Source organism: Topomyia yanbarensis, chromosome 3 (genome assembly GCF_030247195.1).
Source record: "Topomyia yanbarensis strain Yona2022 chromosome 3, ASM3024719v1, whole genome shotgun sequence".
Classification (NCBI taxonomy): domain Eukaryota; kingdom Metazoa; phylum Arthropoda; class Insecta; order Diptera; family Culicidae; genus Topomyia; species Topomyia yanbarensis.
Window position 1 is genome coordinate 79808842 of NC_080672.1, and position 19619 is coordinate 79828460.

At 32.7% G+C, this 19619-nt stretch overlaps 1 protein-coding gene across 2 annotated transcripts in view; it reads left to right on the forward strand.

Moving 5' to 3' along the window:
• LOC131686776 (ecdysone receptor) overlaps positions 1-19619 on the forward strand; it is a 923983-nt gene that overhangs the window by 401875 nt on the left and 502489 nt on the right. For both annotated transcript variants that reach the window (XM_058970770.1, XM_058970771.1), the window contains one exon: positions 4396-4568. In XM_058970770.1, the coding sequence (XP_058826753.1) occupies positions 4396-4568 (173 nt within the window). The remainder of the gene's footprint in view (positions 1-4395; positions 4569-19619) is intronic.

Below are 19619 nucleotides of genomic sequence, written 5' to 3' on the forward strand. Positions count from 1 at the left end.
CCCGAGAAACACCGTTTTGAAGAGAAAAAACCGCAATTTCCCATATATAATAAAATACTTAGTTTATTTTATTTATTTTGTGTAGTTCATTTGTTTTGTTTGTTTGATTGATATTGGATTCTTGTATTTATTATATCATCTTAGCAATTTTGAAAATACATTCGTTATAGTTGTTTTCTCCTCTCTTAAATTTGTTTATTATACACTTCATAATTTTTGTTCGTTTTATCTATTTCATTAGTTCCATAGTTTTTAACCGTTTTGTGTTTTTAGTTATCCAATTTACTTTTTTTGCGATTTAATTTTTATTATTCTTTAATTCATTGTCTGTTCTCTTTATTTTGATAAATATTTGATTATTTAATTGATTTATTTTATATGAGTACTCATTTTATTGTGTTTATTGACATTCAATTGAATTTGTTCATTTTAAAATTTCATTCGTTTTATTTGAATTTTTTGGTTGATTTGCGCATTATTTTTAAAATATTATTTACATATATTTTTTTATTTTTTATACGTTTGATTTTATTTCGCTTTTGGTTTAAATATTTTATTTTATTCAGTGTATACATTTTATGTATCTTATTCGTTTCCGCTTATTGTTGATAATATATTTTCTATTCTTCTAATATTACTTATTTATTATTCTATATGTTTGATGCATCTTATGTTTTTGGTTATTTAGTTCAAATAATTTTCTTATTTTATTTATTTTATTCATGTTTTTTATATCTCGACTTATATTTTTTTGTATTTTACTTTATGCATTTGATCTATCTATTTTTTATTTTTTTTACTAGTTACTCGTTTAAAATCTTCTATATTTTGTTTTACCCACCCGGTGTATTTTAATTGATTTTCTTATTTTATTTATTTCGTATACTTTTTTCGATACAATGTCTTTCACATTTATAGTTTTTTAATTTTTGGCTTACTTTTTGCGTTATTTTTACGCCTGTATTATTTATGTTATCGATTTTATATATTTTACTCATGTTGTTTATAATTTTGTTTCATAAATTTTTGATGCATTTTTTATTTATTTATTCAGAATATTTATGCTGTTGATTTTATTGACCTTTCATTTTATTTACGTTACATTTTTTTTATTTCATTAACCTTACATGCTTCATTCCTTTTAAAAAGTTTGTTCTTATTTAAAAGCATTTATTCTCTTCTCGGTTTAGTTTATAAAATTAATTTCAATATTGCCAGTAATTTTGTCGCTCTTGTAATAAATTAAACATATTCGTATTTTATATTTTTATTCGTTTTGCTTGTTTTATACACTTTCTTAAATAAATTGCATTTAATTCATTCTATTCAATTTATTATTTTTTAGATGCATTATTTTTTTGTTTCTCATCCATTGTATTTAGTTCGAGTATTGGATTTTTTATCCATTGTGTTATTCTATTCATCGCATTCATTTTATTTTTTTGTCAATTGTATTTATGTCCAATGTTACTTGTTTTAATTTATTTTATTGAGTTAATTTTATCTATTGATATATTGCTTGAACTATTCTATTTTATGGATTTCACTATAAAGTTTTAATTACTTTTTTCTATTTTCTTTATGCACTTCGGTTTTTATTTCCTTTGTGTATTCTATTTATTTACTTTACATTTGAGTTGTAAAGTTGTAGTGATCGTGTTTGAGTTTTTTTTTATTATATTTTGTTTGGTTTTATTAACTCTTCGGAAGCACATAACATTGAGCAATTCAGGCAACATCGTTTTAAAGCTGCAGGCGGTAAAAGTGCGACTACCTGTGGATTAAGGGATTTTTAACTAATTCGGGTCTTTCGAGTATTCGATAAAATAGTTGTTTATTTTATGTATTTCATTTATTTTATATATTTTATTTCATTTATTTGATTATTTTGCATTTTTCATCATATTTAATTAATTTTGTTGATCTTAGTTTTTCTTTCACGTTTTTTCTTATTCGTGTATTTTATTGTTATTCTGATTCATTGTATCACTTTTGTATTATTCAGGCTTTTAGTTTCCTTTTTTTCTTCATTTTATTCCTTTTAATAATTTTGTTCATTTTGTGTTGCATAAATGGTCTTAAAAATTCGAGATTCGATCGGGAAGGATTCTTAGCATCAGTAGGAGGATAGTAGCACTAGCGAATGCAGTGAATGCAAAGAATCGACTGTGAAGTTTGTTGACACAGAAGGCAAAACCTCTGCGAAGGGATTGTAGTGCCTTGGCTTTGCTTTGCTCCGTGTTATTCATTTCGTTAATTTTAGCTTGTATGTAGTTTCTATTTATTTATTTTAATTTATTTTATTTCGTAGATTTATTTTATTAATATTGCTTATTTAATTTATTTTATTTTATTTGCTCAAGTAGCTTTATTACATTCAATTTATTACATGTTGTTTAATATATTACCTACATTTTATTTGTTTGGTTTATTTAGCTTATTTGGTTCATTTTATCTATTTTAATCACATTGTTTACTTCTGCAGTTTATTTGTTATATTCATTTAACTTATTTTCATTTATGTATTTTGTTTATCAATGTAGTTTTATTTTTCATATGATCATGTCGTGCTTTTTATTCGTGTAACATATTTGTTTGTTTTATTCATTTTGTTTTGTGATTTCATTTTTATCTATCTCTTATGAAAAACAATATCATTTATTTTTTAATTTGTTCTGTTAATTACTTAAATTTTATTATTTTCATTTATTTAATTTATTGATGCAGACATTTCTGACATTTTATGCTTTTAATAGTTTTATTTATTGTATATTTTATGGAATGTTTTGATTTAATTATTGTTATTTATTTTGCTCGACTTTTTGATAAATTTTGTGTGACTTTATTATATTTTATTCGTTGTTTCTGTGAGATTTATATTTATGAACAAGTTGCTATTTGTCAAACAGTACATTATATTCTGTACTCTTCTGATTTCCTAAATTAATAGAATAATGAAGCCGTACAGTAGAAAACAAAGAAAAATACTCTCTACTGATTAATCTCTAATAAATTTAATATCGTCAGAATATTGATTGAGCCAATTATTTCCTCAAAACTATGGATTGTTTTGAGGAAATAATTGGCTCAATCAATATTCTGACGATATTATATTTATTAGAGATTAATCAGTAGAGAGTATTTTTCAGTTCATGTTTCAAAATCTTCAATTCAAAACGCCGTCAAAATCGATATTTCTCTCGCGCACACTCTCTTTTTTCCTACTCTCTCCCATTCACCCATCCGTTCCAAACCCATCCAGACAGCATTCAAATAAAACTGCCAAAAAGTGTAAAGTGTGCTGGCGTCAGTGTGCTCTGTACAGACTCCCCGCTTGTTACACAACCAACCCACTGCAAATTCCCAATCCCACCAACTGGCTGGTCCATACCTCAACAAAGGCGAAAAAGTCGATGCTGCACCAGCACCATTTTGGAAGCAATGATGAGTCTTTCTTCTCCCCCCGCCTCTCCGACGATTGTACATATAAATACATACCGCGGGCAGCACGACTCGGTCGGTTTCAAGTACTCATCCACCCGCACCCCGGTCGGTCCTCCCTCCGTCGTGAATGACACACCGTCGTCGACGTCCCACAGACCCCATTCGCCCGCGTGTATTTCCCTCGTGACCAACTAGTCTTCTTATACATATTTCGAACTTTCTCGCCGTTTGCGTTCCGTTGTCGCAGCCAACCGCCGCTCCACCCTCACTCGTTGCTCTGCCTCAGTCGGTTGGTACGGAACGTGTGGGTGTAGACCTAGGGCATGGTTTGTTTGCTGTTGTCTTCTGCCCCGCTGTGTGCTGGCTGCTCTGCTGGTGGCGGATGGGACGAGGGTGTCTGTTAATGTCGGGGCCGGGTGATTGCGAATGGTATCTGAACAGATGAATTTTTGATTATACGAGGGTGGTGGTTTGCTTGTTCGACAAAAGGTGCCTGATTTTGTTTCGGCGGTGTATCGGAACAGATTGCCGGCGAAATGGCTTCTTAAATGGAGTTTAATGTGTACGTTGGGAGATAATCCTTAGTGAATAGCTTGAACTGTTCGTAATAGCTTGTTCTAAAATTGGATTCAGTAGGCAGACAGCTTAATTGAATTTGATAGATTTGACACTGACAGATGAACAAAGTTAATTAAATATCTGATGAAAATGTTGCTTACCTTTGCCACAAACAGTTTTTGCTTGGGGTTGTTAGAATTACTACACGACACGCTCTACATGCAAAGTTATGCCATGAATGAGGACTGTTGAAGGTCCCAGAACAATTTCATACCGATAACATAAAAATGTCACTAACCCGTCTCCCCACAAAGCAAGAAACCTTGCCATGAAATTTAAATGAAATTAATGTCCCATCATTTATCATTTTCTTTCATCTCGACACGCGCGCAGCAACGAGGAATGGATATCGTCCCCTAGTCCGGGCAGTGTGCCAGGTTCCGCACCGCCCCTGAGCCCTTCACCCGGCTCCCAGAGCCATACCTACACGACCACCATGTCCAACGGATACTCGTCGCCGATGTCCACCGGAAGCTACGACCCATACAGTCCGAATGGGAAAATGGGTAAGTACGCTGCGATCAGTTCATTCATATAGATAAAAATAAAAAAAATCCTATCGGAATCCCTCTAGCGAGGAATAGCACAAACTAGCAGACGATCGCCACCGGGTTCGTTTGACACAGAGATGGCGGCACCAGTTATGATCAATCATTATACACTCGACGTGCTTGTGGTAAAGTAAGCCATGGGAAGTGGTGGTACGTGATCGTGTGCCCCACTAACACTATTACACCATTTCCTTTGCACGTACCATGTCTTCGCCTCTCACTTCCATCATTTACTTAGAGATACAGGGTGAGATTTTTTTTGCTTTCATTCCTGTACTGCTGTACACTAGGTACCAGTGTTTCACTTTCATGATTGGATTGGGTTTTGTTCACGTTCAATTGGTTCCGGCGATCGAGCGTGATTTTACTCCAATACGGTGCGACGCAATGAAACATGAAATGTCAATTACTGAACGATCTGTCTGTCGTTGGCTTGTAAATAGGTAAGGTATGCCGACGAAGGGCCTCCTGCTTCATTGGTGGTGCTGAGGCGCGAGTTGCACGACGTCGAACCCCGAACGACGACGACGACTTTCAAGATCAATGCTGGACTCGGCAGTAGGCTGAAGAAGTGGGTTTGGAGTTGGTGGTTTTGTTTTTTCTTCGCTGGTTCGTGTTCTGCTCGTTGACCTTTTGCTGGCATTGTTTATGGGTGGGTCAGGTATTGGTAAGGTTACTGATTGGTTGAAAGTGATTGGGTTTGCCTTGACGATGACAGGTTCGGTGATTTGATTCTTTATTATTATTGCGGACTAAGATATTGGTTGATGGCGTTGTGTAGCATAGCGTCGAGTAGTATTGAGAGGTTTCTAAACTGTCATTTCTTACAGTTGAAACACATGTACTTCAGAAGATGCTGGGAAGTATTAAAATTAGTTTTAGTAGACATCTGGATCTTATGACAGATTTGACATTGACAGATGCACAGAGTTGCTGGAATATTGAGTGATGATTTTATCGAACTGTGCCACAAACAGTTTTTGTTTGGGAAATTACAACACGACACCCTATATATTGAAGATGATGTCCCGAAAGAAGACTGCTGAATGTGTTTGACGATCGTGGAACAACTCTGAACTCCATAGAATCATTACAAATTTGGTAGGATATGGGCTATGTTCTTAGAAACACTCCGCATTCCATAGAAATTGTCTGAGCTAGGACTTCTCTAAGTTTTGGAGTCATTTTCTGAATTTTGAATGATTTCTCCGAATTTTGAATGACTTTCTTGAGTTCATAGATTCACCTTCATAGGGCGTTTCTGAAGCTCAAACGATCTCTCTGTGGTTCGAAATGCTTTTTACAGCTTATATGCTTATCCTGAAGTTCTTAGAAATTCACTTATTTTTGTGGAACTCTATTGAATCTGAAACGTGTTCAGTTATCTGGAGTTCAGTCTTAGAAAGGTCGAACAACTCTTTTGAAGATCGAGGGATTTCTCTGAAGTTTGCAGGCATCCCTGTAGTATTTAGGATTGTGCTGAAGTTGTAAAGGATATGCCGTCCCTGAAGCTTGCAGGACTTTCATGATGTTTGTTAGATTTGCTCAAAGTTTAAAGGACTTTCTTGAAGTTTGTAGTAGTGTTCTAGAGTTAACGAAGCTACCTTAAAGGTCGTAGAACTAATCTGAAGTTCTTAAAACTATCCTGAAGTTCGTAGAACTCTTCCGTTGATTGTATAACTACACTGTCTATGCGCTGTACACTGAGTCACCATATTTCCCTGAAGTTCGTAGAGCTTTCCAGGATCCCGACGGAAGCTTCTAAGACTACCCAGAGAATCCTAAAACATCCTTAGTTCGTAAAGATTTCTTTGTGTTCGTTGGATATTCCTGTAGTTCGCAGATCTACCTAGAATAGTAGAATATATAAGATGTTCGCCAAATTCTGTACGGTTCTAAGAAAATACTGGAAGTAGGTAGCTCGAGGTGTTCATGTCCTATGTTTTGAATAAATTCTCTAAATTCCTTAGAACCTTATTGAACTCCACAAGACTTCTGTAAAGTTAGCAGAACTCCGCTAAATTTTTTGAACCATGCAAAAGCTCGTAGAAAAACAACCAACACAAAGCATGTCGGATTTCAATGAAGCTTCTCCGAAGATTGCCGGACTTTTTTGGAGTTAGAGGCTTGTAGGACTCTCCTGATATGCGATGAACTGCCTTAAAGTTAGTTTGGAGTAGGTTGCATGAGTTCGTAGGACTGAATTTGGCCTTTAATAAAGGCCCTAGGACTTACATGAAGTTCGTAGTATATTTTGGAAGCTCTCAGAAAAACCCAGAGTTGAAAGTCTCTGTAGTTGCGTCGGACTTCCCACCATTTTTTAGAACTTCTCACAATCTCTCTGTAGTAGTGCGGAACTTCACCGTATCTTGTTGGACTATGCAGAAGATCGTAAAGATCGACCGGACTTTATTGAACATCCATTGAACATAAGGATTGCACAATACAGAAGTTTGTAGAACACTTGTAAAACAAAAAGCAAGCCGAATTTCAATTAAAATTCTACGAAGATTGCCGGACTATCCTGAAATTAACGGCTTGTTGGACTCTCCTGATATGCGTTAGACTTTCTTAAAGTTAGTTTGTAGCAGTTTGCGTAAGTTCGTAGAATTACCATGAAGTTAGTAGACCTAGCCTCCCGGGTTCACGAAACATCCCATGATTCCACAGAAGCTTGTATTACGTACAAAAAGAATAAAGGGTCTAAGACGTTCATGAAGTTCGTAGAATGTCTCTGAAGCTCTCAGAACTACCCAGAGCTTTGTAGATCATCTCTGAATGTCTCTGCAGTTCAAAGTAATTGCGTGGAACTTCCCGCATATTTCTTAGAACTTCATATAATCTCTCTGTAGTAGTGTAGAACTTCCCCAAATAGTGTAGGACTAAGCAGAAGATCGTAGAGGTCGACTGAAACTTGTTGAACATTTTGCGAGATTGTAAAACATAGAGTTTCTTGGAACCCAAAGATGATCTCCGAAAATTTTCTAAATTCGGTACTTTCTTTGAAGTTTGTAAGACTTTCCTGATGTTTGTTTGAACTTGTTACCTTAAAAAATTTGTCGAACTTTTCTGTGTTGCGTTTGACTTTTTTGAACTTGCAGGGCTTTCTTGAAGTTCGGAGTAGTTTGCTGAATTTCGTGGAACAGCAATCAGAATCTGAGAACTTCTCTGAAATTAGTATAAAATTCCTATAATTTCGTAGACATATTGCATCACTTTCCAAAAAATATAGAGACAAGGGCTTTCTGGAACCGCGCAGAATATGGTTGAAGTTCTCAGAACTACCCTGAGGTTGAAGGTATATGCCTGAAGTTCGTTGAAACTCTCTGCAGTATGCAGTAATTGCTTAGAACTATCTAGAACTTTGTACGAACTCTCTGATTTCGTACATCTTCCATGACTCTTGTAGGACTAAGCAGAAGTTCGTAGAGGTCGATTAAATCTTGCTGAAATACTCGGCTTAATTGTAAGACATACAGCTTCTTGGATTTCTATGACGACCTTGGCTTCTTCGAAGATCGAAAATCGTTTTAAAAATGCGGTGAACTCCTCTGAAATTTGCATAGTTCTTTGAAGTCCGTAAGACTTTCCTGATGTTTAGAAGAATGCGCCGCCTCCAATGCTTGCAGGATGTTCCTGTTATGCATTCCCACTGCTTTGGACTTTGTAGGACTTTCTTGAAGTTTGGAGTAGTTTGCTGGAATTTGTAGAAGTGCTAGGAAGTTTGTAGTATGACTATAAAGTTCGTAGAACTACAATCAGTATCTTAAAACTACTCTGACATCCTACAACTCCGTAGAAAAATTACATAACGTTCCAAAGGAAATCTACAGGGAGGATTGAAAAATACTACTGTAGTTTCAGAACTACCCTAAGTTTAGTGGGAAAGGCCTGAAGTTCGTAGGGACTCTCTGCAGTTCGTAGTAATTGCTTAGGATTTTCCAAAGTTTCAGAGGATTTTCGAAACCTTCCATATCCCTTTTGGGACAAAGCGAAAACTTGTAGAAATTCCTTGTAGCTCGCTGAGCATCTCGGATTTCCCTGAAGATCTCGGTTTCTCTGAAGGTCTAAAACCATTTTCGAAAACGAAGAACTTCTCTAACATTTGGAAACTTAACAAGACTTGTCTAAAATTTGATATAACATGCTGCCTCAAGGACTGTTTTTGGACTTTCCTGATATCAGATAGACTTCTTTTGGCTGCGTAATGCTTCCTTGCAGTTTGCGTGAGTTCGTAGATCTACAACCAGCATCTTAGAGATTCCCTAAAGTATGCATAGGTTCCTATAATTCCGTGGGAAACTCCCCAAAAAATCTAAATGGACAGTCGTTCTAGAAGTTCGTAGAATTTGCCTGAAGTTCTCAGAATTATTCTGATATTGGTGGGATATTCCTGAAGATTGTAGAAACTTTGCAGTTCGTAGTGAGAAGTTCGTAGAACAACCCTGAAGGTCGTAGAACTACACTACCGTGATATGCTGAGCAGTCATATTTACTGTAAAGTATCCTGTACATGTGGAACTGTTATTCGTATCCCGGCACCTTACTTGTATAAAGTTTGTTCGTGGAACTTCCCAAAATTCTGAAAAAAAGTCACTTGTGGGACGTTCCTGTTATGAACTTCTTCGAACTTTGTAGAACTTCCTTGAAGTTTGGAGTAGTTTTGCGGCGTTCGTAGAAGTGCTAGGAAGTTCGTAGCACTACTATGAGGTTTGTCGAAATACAACCCGTAGTTCAAAACTTCTCTGACCTCCTATAATTCCATAAAAAGGATTGCATAGCATCCCAAAGCATTCAAAGAGAAGATTGTAGAAAATACCTGCAGTACCAAAACAAATTTGAAATTTGAAATTAATTTGAAATTTGAAATTGAAATTTGAAAATTGATATTTGAAAATTGATATTTGACATTTGAAATTTGAGATTTGAAAATTGATATTTGAAATTTGACATTTGAAAATTGATATTTGACATTTGAAATTTGAGATTTGAAAATTGATATTTGAAATTTGACATTTGAAAATTGATATTTGACATTTGAAATTTGAGATTTGAAATTTGAAAATTGATATTTGAAATTTGAAAATTGATATTTGAAATTTGAAATTTGACATTTGAAATTTGAAAATTGAAATTAGAAATTTGAAATTAGAAATTTGAAATTTGAAATTTGAAATTTGAAATCTGAAATTTGAAATTTGAAAATTGATATTTGAAATTTGACATTTGAAAATTGATATTTGAAATTTGACATTTGAAATTTGAAAATTGATATTTGAAAATTGATAGTTGAAATTTGGAATTTGGAATTTGAAATTTGAAATTTGAAAATTGATATTTGAAGTTTGACATTTGAAATTTGAAATTCTTGATTTGAAAATTGATATTTGAAATTTGACATTTGAAATTTGAAAATTGATATTTGGAATTTGAAAATTGATATTTGAAATTAGAAATTTGAAATCAGAAATTTGAAATTAGAAATTTGAAATTTGAAATTTGAAATTTGAAATTTGAAATTTGAAATTTGAAATTTGAAATTTGAAATTTGAAATTTGAAATTTGAAATTTGAAATTTGAAATTTGAAATTTGAAATTTGAAATTTGAAATTTGAAATTTGAAATTTGAAATTTGAAATTTGAAATTTGAAATTTGAAATTTGAAATTTGAAATTTGAAATTTGAAATTTGAAATTTGAAATTTGAAATTTGAAATTTGAAATTTGAAATTTGAAATTTGAAATTTGAAATTTGAAATTTGAAATTAGAAATTAGAAATTAGAAATTAGAAATTAGAAATTTGAAATTTGAAATTTGAAATTTGAAATTTGAAATTTGAAATTTGAAACTTGAAATTTGAAATTTGAAATTTGAAATTTGAAATTTGAAATTTGAAATTTGAAATTTGAAATTTGAAATTTGAAATTTGAAATTTGAAATTTGAAATTTGAAATTTGAAATTTGAAATTTGAAATTTGAAATTTGAAATTTGAAATTTGAAATTTGAAATTTGAAATTTGAAATTTGAAATTTGAAATTTGAAATTTGAAATTTGAAATTTGAAATTTGAAATTTGAAATTTGAAATTTGAAATTTGAAATTTGAAATTTGAAATTTGAAATTTGAAATTTGAAATTTGAAATTTGAAATTTGAAATTTGAAATTTGAAATTTGAAATTTGAAATTTGAAATTTGAAATTTGAAATTTGAAATTTGAAATTTGAAATTTGAAATTTGAAATTTGAAATTTGAAATTTGAAATTTGAAATTTGAAATTTGAAATTTGAAATTTGAAATTTGAAATTTGAAATTTGAAATTTGAAATTTGAAATTTGAAATTTGAAATTTGAAATTTGAAATTTGAAATTTGAAATTTGAAATTTGAAATTTGAAATTTGAAATTTGAAATTTGAAATTTGAAATTTGAAATTTGAAATTTGAAATTTGAAATTTGAAATTTGAAATTTGAAATTTGAAATTTGAAATTTGAAATTTGAAATTTGAAATTTGAAATTTGAAATTTGAAATTTGAAATTTGAAATTTGAAATTTGAAATTTGAAATTTGAAATTTGAAATTTGAAATTTGAAATTTGAAATTTGAAATTTGAAATTTGAAATTTGAAATTTGAAATTTGAAATTTGAAATTTGAAATTTGAAATTTGAAATTTGAAATTTGAAATTTGAAATTTGAAATTTGAAATTTGAAATTTGAAATTTGAAATTTGAAATTTGAAATTTGAAATTTGAAATTTGAAATTTGAAATTTGAAATTTGAAATTTGAAATTTGAAATTTGAAATTTGAAATTTGAAATTTGAAATTTGAAATTTGAAATTTGAAATTTGAAATTTGAAATTTGAAATTTGAAATTTGAAATTTGAAATTTGAAATTTGAAATTTGAAATTTGAAATTTGAAATTTGAAATTTGAAATTTGAAATTTGAAATTTGAAATTTGAAATTTGAAATTTGAAATTTGAAATTTGAAATTTGAAATTTGAAATTTGAAATTTGAAATTTGAAATTTGAAATTTGAAATTTGAAATTTGAAATTTGAAATTTGAAATTTGAAATTTGAAATTTGAAATTTGAAATTTGAAATTTGAAATTTGAAATTTGAAATTTGAAATTTGAAATTTGAAATTTGAAATTTGAAATTTGAAATTTGAAATTTGAAATTTGAAATTTGAAATTTGAAATTTGAAATTTGAAATTTGAAATTTGAAATTTGAAATTTGAAATTTGAAATTTGAAATTTGAAATTTGAAATTTGAAATTTGAAATTTGAAATTTGAAATTTGAAATTTGAAATTTGAAATTTGAAATTTGAAATTTGAAATTTGAAATTTGAAATTTGAAATTTGAAATTTGAAATTTGAAATTTGAAATTTGAAATTTGAAATTTGAAATTTGAAATTTGAAATTTGAAATTTGAAATTTGAAATTTGAAATTTGAAATTTGAAATTTGAAATTTGAAATTTGAAATTTGAAATTTGAAATTTGAAATTTGAAATTTGAAATTTGAAATTTGAAATTTGAAATTTGAAATTTGAAATTTGAAATTTGAAATTTGAAATTTGAAATTTGAAATTTGAAATTTGAAATTTGAAATTTGAAATTTGAAATTTGAAATTTGAAATTTGAAATTAGAAATTAGAAATTAGAAATTAGAAATTAGAAATTAGAAATTAGAAATTAGAAATTAGAAATTAGAAATTAGAAATTAGAAATTAGAAATTAGAAATTAGAAATTAGAAATTAGAAATTAGAAATTAGAAATTAGAAATTAGAAATTAGAAATTAGAAATTAGAAATTGGAAATTTTAAATTGGAAATTTAAAATTTAAAATTTAAAATTTGAAGTTTGAAATTTGAAATTTGAAATTAATTTTATAGTCGAAATTTGGATTTCAAATTAGAATTTGGGCGTTTCACTCTGATTCTCAAGTTGGTAAAATCGTTTTCGAATCACAAATACGCATATGAATTCAGACAACAATCTTTTGATACTCGAACCCTAATACAATTCCGAACATATTGATTATCTAATATTTTAAACCATCAGACAGAACGGCAGCTGGTTTATACCGACAAATGTCCTGACCTACGATAGCCAAAGGAAAAATTCCACTCGTCCGCAATGTTCCGTCCACACCCCTCCCCCGCTACTTTCACACCGAACCGTGTCTGGCTGCCCGGTTGGTCACGCGTTAACCCAATTATGACCAGAACCAAACAAACCGAAAACAAGGAAACCCCGCTTCCAGCGAAACCTTAGAAATGTAACTAGTCAACCGTTGGTACTAATTCTACAACTCCTTGTTCTACCTTCATTGTTCGGACGAAGGAGACACTTCCGTGAAATGTGATATACCTGACACGACCTGTTGGTACTGATACTGAGCCTCACGCAGGGGTAGTGGGACCGTCAACAACAAATGCTCGATTCCGATTCCGTTGTCCTGCGTGTGAGCACGTTGACATAGGTAATGGCAACTGTTCCCCAGCCAGCAGCGACGCAATTCCTCAACGACTTGGTTCATTGAGCCCGCGATTGATAGGCTGAAAACGAAAACAATTTCCTGCCACACCAGTGTATATTTACCATTTCACAAGTCCGCAGTCATTTTGGGTCAGACGGAGTTAATTAGCCCCCGATCGGGGAATACAATGCAAAATCGGTCGGTTTGCTACATTTTTTTCTTCTGTTTCGTTTCGCGTGTTGCTGTAATGCACACACAATCGGAAGCATCGCCGGAAAGTTCAAGGTTACAATCAATCCGTTCGTTCGTTCGTCCACCCGTTCAAGCGGCGATCGAATGCATAACCCGGTCCGCATCACGTAGGGCACAAATCCTCCCCACTGATTATGGGGGGCTTTGCCGGGAGTCGTGACTTTGGCGCAGTTAGCACTATTAGTTCCACTGCGAAGATGCCGCCAGGCCGAACCAAACCGAGCCGAGCAGAATCAAGCTCAGAAGCTTGCTGGTCTGATTGGGGGCCGTACACAAATGACGTAGCTTTTTTTCGGCGATTTTTGACCCCTCCCACCCCCCTCGTAGCATTTGGTCACAAAATTCTAACCACCCCCTCATAAATAACGTAGCATTTACCTATCCCCTACCCCTTGTCCTATGCAAAGCGATCGGGGGATGAAAACAAATTACAAATGTTTTTCAATTATTTTAAATACATGTCCTTTCAAAATGTTTGACAACTTTTATCATCATTTTCATTATAACAGCAAATCGCGTGTAAAATAAGCCCATTTCATGACAAATATAGTGTTGATAGTTTTGTTTTGAAATTTATATGTCAAAGGTAGCATGAAGAGAAGTTCTCTCAGTTCACAATCCTGCAGCTGCCAATGATTCTAAGAAGCATACGTTCATCCAAATTACTAAATTTTGTTTGGTTGAATCCGAAGTGAAAATTTAATGCAGCTTCCAAACTAAGTCTACTAGTTAGAAACATTAGCTAACTAATGTAGCAAGTTAAATCCGCATACAAAATCTTTTCGTATTTTTGCTAACTTGTAATTCCGCGAGTCGTAAAATTTATCTCATGAAAAACCGCATCAAAAGTAACTTGTTTGAATTTAAATTTATTTCTCTTGAAAATGGAGGATCATTAAACTGTTTTCTCTAAACAATGGGTTTTAAACTTAATGCTACGTCGCACAACTTCTGACCCTACCCTCCCCCTCGTCACACTTCGTCACAAATTTGGTATACCCTCCCTACCCCCCAAAATGCTACGTCATTTATGCATGGCCCCTTGGTGCCCTTTCAGTACTCCCCCGCGCGCTTGAAGTTACCGTCTGAGATTGCGGGCAAGGCGTTAGGGGTGAAATGAAAAGGGGGACTCTGATTTATGAGAATGAACTTTGCGAGAGGCGCACCTAACTTGTTGGGATGGGAGGGGTTTGGGAGGGATGGTAGTAGAAGGATGGACGTTCTTGCATTACTGTAGTCTGTTTTAAATGGGAAATTATTTGCAACTGGCTGACTGTTGTAGACACTAACACAATTGAAGGGGCTCATTGTGTAGGATTCGGATTACAGTCGTGAAGGTAGTTGAATGTTAAAGAAATTTAATTTTTGTATTTCGTGCGAGTTTTATGAGTCTGTTTTATTTACTTTTTACTTTACTTTGAAACTAGTATTCGAGTGAGGAATGGACCAGTGGGTTTTTTTATCACAATTATAGTTTCCTTGCTAAATAATTATTTTTGTTATTTAGCAACAAAAGTAATGATTTGGCAAGGAAACTGTAGTGGTAATAAAAAGTGTAATGACGAAAAATGATGCCCCAGCACTCATTCGAATACTAGTCTCAGTATTTGGTTCAATTCTAACCAAATCAACCAAGCTGCAGGACCAACGTCCTTGAAGTTTGTATGGAATTTTTTGACAATTTATAGGGAGAAGAACCACTTGTTCACATAATCGACTGGTGTCACTTTAGATTTCAGAACATCGCTAGAATTGAGATTCTGGAATAAATTGTAGTGGTCAGAACTTTTTCGAAGACTGACAATTGATCTAAAATAATGCGGAGAATTTTTTAAACTTCTACCGTGTCCGATTTAGTTTTGTACAAGGCCCAGCGTTGCGTGATGGTTGTTCTAATCTCGATTACTTATAACTGTTTTACTGAATAAGAATTTCCGAAGAAGTACATAAAATGCGTCATTTTCTAGTCTAGAATGTATGGGATAGACATATAAAGTTGTTGTCTTTCAATATGTTATTGAACATGTTATTAGCAGTAACTCTTCTGAAGTGAAAAAGCTTCCATCTTTTTTTCGTTGAAACTTAATTAAATATGATGTGGCCTCTGTATTTGTTTTCTGCTTTGGTAGGTGGTTTTTGCTTAAGTAATCTTGGAAAAAAAATCCATAGTATACAGATTGTTTACAATACTAACACGTGGGAGACTGAATGTCATAAGAACATAGCGTGGTCTGAGCACAGATGGATCCAGGTTGCAAAAAGTTAGGAAGGAAGGAATATGGTGTTTTAGCCGCATTCTTACCAGTCGATTATCGTAAGGTCATGTCAGGAAAGAAATTTCTTCATTTAATCTTTCTAACGGATAGAACTTAATGTGAAATAAATTTGTCAATAGTTCTATCAAGTGTATGCGGATACAGACCATGCAGTCGTACCTCGATTGCGTAATCTTCAACGAAGTATTTCATGTTGTTACGGTAAACAAATTAGTCTATTAAGCCGGTATTTTTGGATTCCCTCATCACGACATTTGTGAAACTACAAGTGCTAAATTGACCGGCTCTAGTAGTATAGCCCGACTTCCTTGAATAAATTTTCTAATGAGAAGAAAAAAATGACCCCCATAGCCCTACACCTGAGTTGATTCCTAGCCCCACCAGGAATGTCTTCTCTTATTTTAAACCAAATCGGAAAAATCTAGCTAATGGACCAACGTGCTTGAAATTTGTACGGATTTTTTTGACAATTTACACGGAGGAAAGGAAAGGAAAATAATTTTATGTCACACAAACTTTGTCGAAGACTGCAACTTTGTAATCTTGCGTAATTTCGAAAAAGTGGTTAGATTGAGCTGTATAGTATGGAGTGTATAATATGAGTCACGTTTGGGCTAGAAAATTTTAGTTCCACATTTCACCACATAGAGGACGTCAACACTGACTTTTCAACGGAGAAAGATAGGCATTAGGTGTCTTCTACAAAATTATAGACTACGCAGTGGGACGTATACGTCCCACCTACTTCTCCTAAGTTTTTATTGGATTTCTAGTTAGCGTTGACATTATATGTCAAAGTAATATGAATTATTACTTTTAATCAATACTTAGGGATGTAAGGAGTACAGCTAGTACAAAAAATTATGTGAATTTGTTAATTACTTATTAGTTATAAACAATTAAAATTCGAAAATTTCGTTTTTTAAAATAAATTCGGCTGTGTCTGAACTAAAAGTTGTAGAGATCTAAAATTTTTTTTGCAAGCATCTCAAACATTAAACTAAATAATAGATTTTTTTTAGAACTTTTCGTAGATCAGTTTTTTCGAAAAATGTTATCAAAATATGCAAAAATGGAGTTTATTGTTATGTTGATCTATAAAAGATTCTAAGTTACAGGGATAGCTTTTCAACTAGGATAAATATAGAATATGTGGTTTTTGAGGTCGCTGATTACGATTCTGATAAAAGAATTTGAAAATTCAATGGCCATTTTTTACGAAAATTGCGAATTTCGTTACAATGAGCATAAAACTCGATTTATGAGCGTTTTTGGGGACACTGATTACGATTGTGATGTAAGAATTTGAAAATTCAAAATGTTGCCTCAAAATGGCAACCATTTTTTACGAAATTAGCAAATTTCACAGTCGCCATATTGGATCCGCCATTTTGAATTTTACATTTTCGAAGTCTGAATCAGAATCGGCGACCCCAAAAACCCCCTTCTTGCAAGAAGTTTTAGGCCAATATAAGAACATGAAATTTAGCCAGCACGACTTTCTTATTCTAAATCAGCGACCCCGAGAACCCCCTTTTGGACGGTTTAGGCCAATATAAAAAACAAATTATGAAATTTAACTAAGCACAGTCGCCATATTGCATCCGCCATTTTTAATTTTACATTTTCGACGTCAATCAAAATCAGCGAACGCGAAAACCCCCTTGTAAGACGTTTTAGACCAATATAAAAACATGAAATTTGGCCAAGCACAGTCGCCTTTTTCAATTTTACATTTTCGACATTGGAATCAGAATCAGCGACCCCGAAAACCTATATTATTAACAATGAAAAAAAAATTCGCCTCACAAAGGGTTAAAGTGACTGTAGATTGGCGGCTCATGATCAAGTAACCTGGAAATTTAAAATAAATACGGTCCATAATTCGGAGCACCGGGACTGTTCGTCTACTTTGATGTGATTAATTTGATAATTTTATTAATTTCTTGTTTTATTAATTTTATGAATTTCATCAGCTTTATATTTTTTTACATTTAAATAATTTTATGGTCATCGTTTATGTGTTAGGAAATTTTGTTTTCAGGCGTCAATTATTTTCATCCGCGTTCCTTATCGCCTATTTTTGAAATATGAAATATGCAATGGTTATGCAACTTTTTTTCCGAATACGTAATGCTCATTTAATTAGCTTAAAAAGTACACATTTTTTGTCGCATGTAATTTTAATTGTTCGTCGATTTTATGGCATTTGTACGGGGAACACGAATCTGCCTGGCGACGTCAATTGAGCCGACATTTCTTTGGACTGAGCCAACTATTTTTGTTTGTTTAGTGTTTATTTGAACAACTAGGGATCTAAACCACAGAGCATATACTGTGCGTGGGAAATACGCATGGTGTTGTCACAGTCGTATGATGACTGTTGTATCATGTATGAGGATTGAGAATTGACAATTCGTTAGAAGGTCCAAAAAACAGTTACCAATTTGCGGCAGTCATATCAGTACGAAGAAGTAATATTTCACTGTCATGTTCATTGGTTTGGTGATATCGACCAATTTATATGCTTTTACTGAATTTCTTTGCATCTTTTTATATCCGGAATGTTATTTTTCCTTTTATCACTATAACTTAAATTATATTTATACTAACAATCACTAACAGAATCAACTGCATATTCTCTCATATATATTGCCGAACTTTCTCATTTAAAACGTACAAGCGCTCGTGGCCTTCTCGATAACACAAACCTGATAACAAACGCGAACATGCAATTGCAATCATCCACACACACTCACGGCCGCGATCTCGCCAATATTAAAACTCCCCGATGATTACGCGGTCTCAAGGATTAACCCATCGTTCACGCGATCATGAATAGTTCACGTCCGGAAGTCTCTATCCTCGGTTCTATCAGCTTAGACCTTCTGCCTTCTGTTGGCCCAATAAAAAATGACCCACATATTCACTAGACAACATGATCGGGGAGTCTAGTGGTATGGGGGAATTCTCTTTTAGCATCTAAACCGTACACTGAAAATTAAGGGGGGTTAAGGGTTTCAGCAAGAAAAAAACACTTTTGCGAATTTTTTTTAGAACTTTGGGTGAGACGACTCGACTAAAACTTTTATGTATTATAATGTATCATTTCAATTACATTATGTAATTTTTTCATGCAAAAATATTAACAAGCGACTCGTTGATTAAGGGATTATATATGTTGAGATGCGGGAAAAAAGGGAAAAGTTTGAATTTTTATATAGTTATGTAGCCATATGTTTATGAAATACTTGTTATATGTTTAGCGTTGTACAATGTCCAATTTGCAAAATCCACTTGAGAAAATAAAAAAAATATTAATAATTGTCAAAGCTATAGCAATTTCCGTAAAACGCGTTTTTTTCAAAGAGGTTTGCCGTGACTGCGATTCCAGTTCAACAGCTCAACAGAAACCATCAAACTAAAAAAAAAAATCATTAGTATATGTACCTGTGGTGTCCTTGAACGATCGATTAAAAAAAAATTCTTCTTTTTGAAAACGGGGACGATTTTTCCAAAATAATCACCATCTTCACCTGAAAAAAATATTAAAAAATTCATAACAATAATATGAAAATTTTGACGAAAAAATAGAATCGTTCAAGGGCACGGCGGTTAAATTACGAAGTCAAAAAGAAAGTGCAAGCACATTCTATGTAAAAATATCTAACCTCTACTATGAGTTTTTGAGATAGTTTTTCAACTAAGGGGGTATTTTACTCATTTGAAATAAAAATAGCTATCTTTCACGAACAATTCCGCCATTTTATGAGTAAAACGTCTCCTGAATCGAAAAATTATCTCAACAACTCAACTCAAGGCATTTTTACATGGAATGAGCATACAAAATTTGAAATAAATCGGTTAAGTAGTTTTTGAATGGCAGTTAACACCGCAAATCATGTTTTTTTTCCAGAGACGTTCTTCAAAAATGCTTCGTCACTGATTCGCTTTTCGATATTTTTGCATGAAAAAATTACAGAATGAAATTATA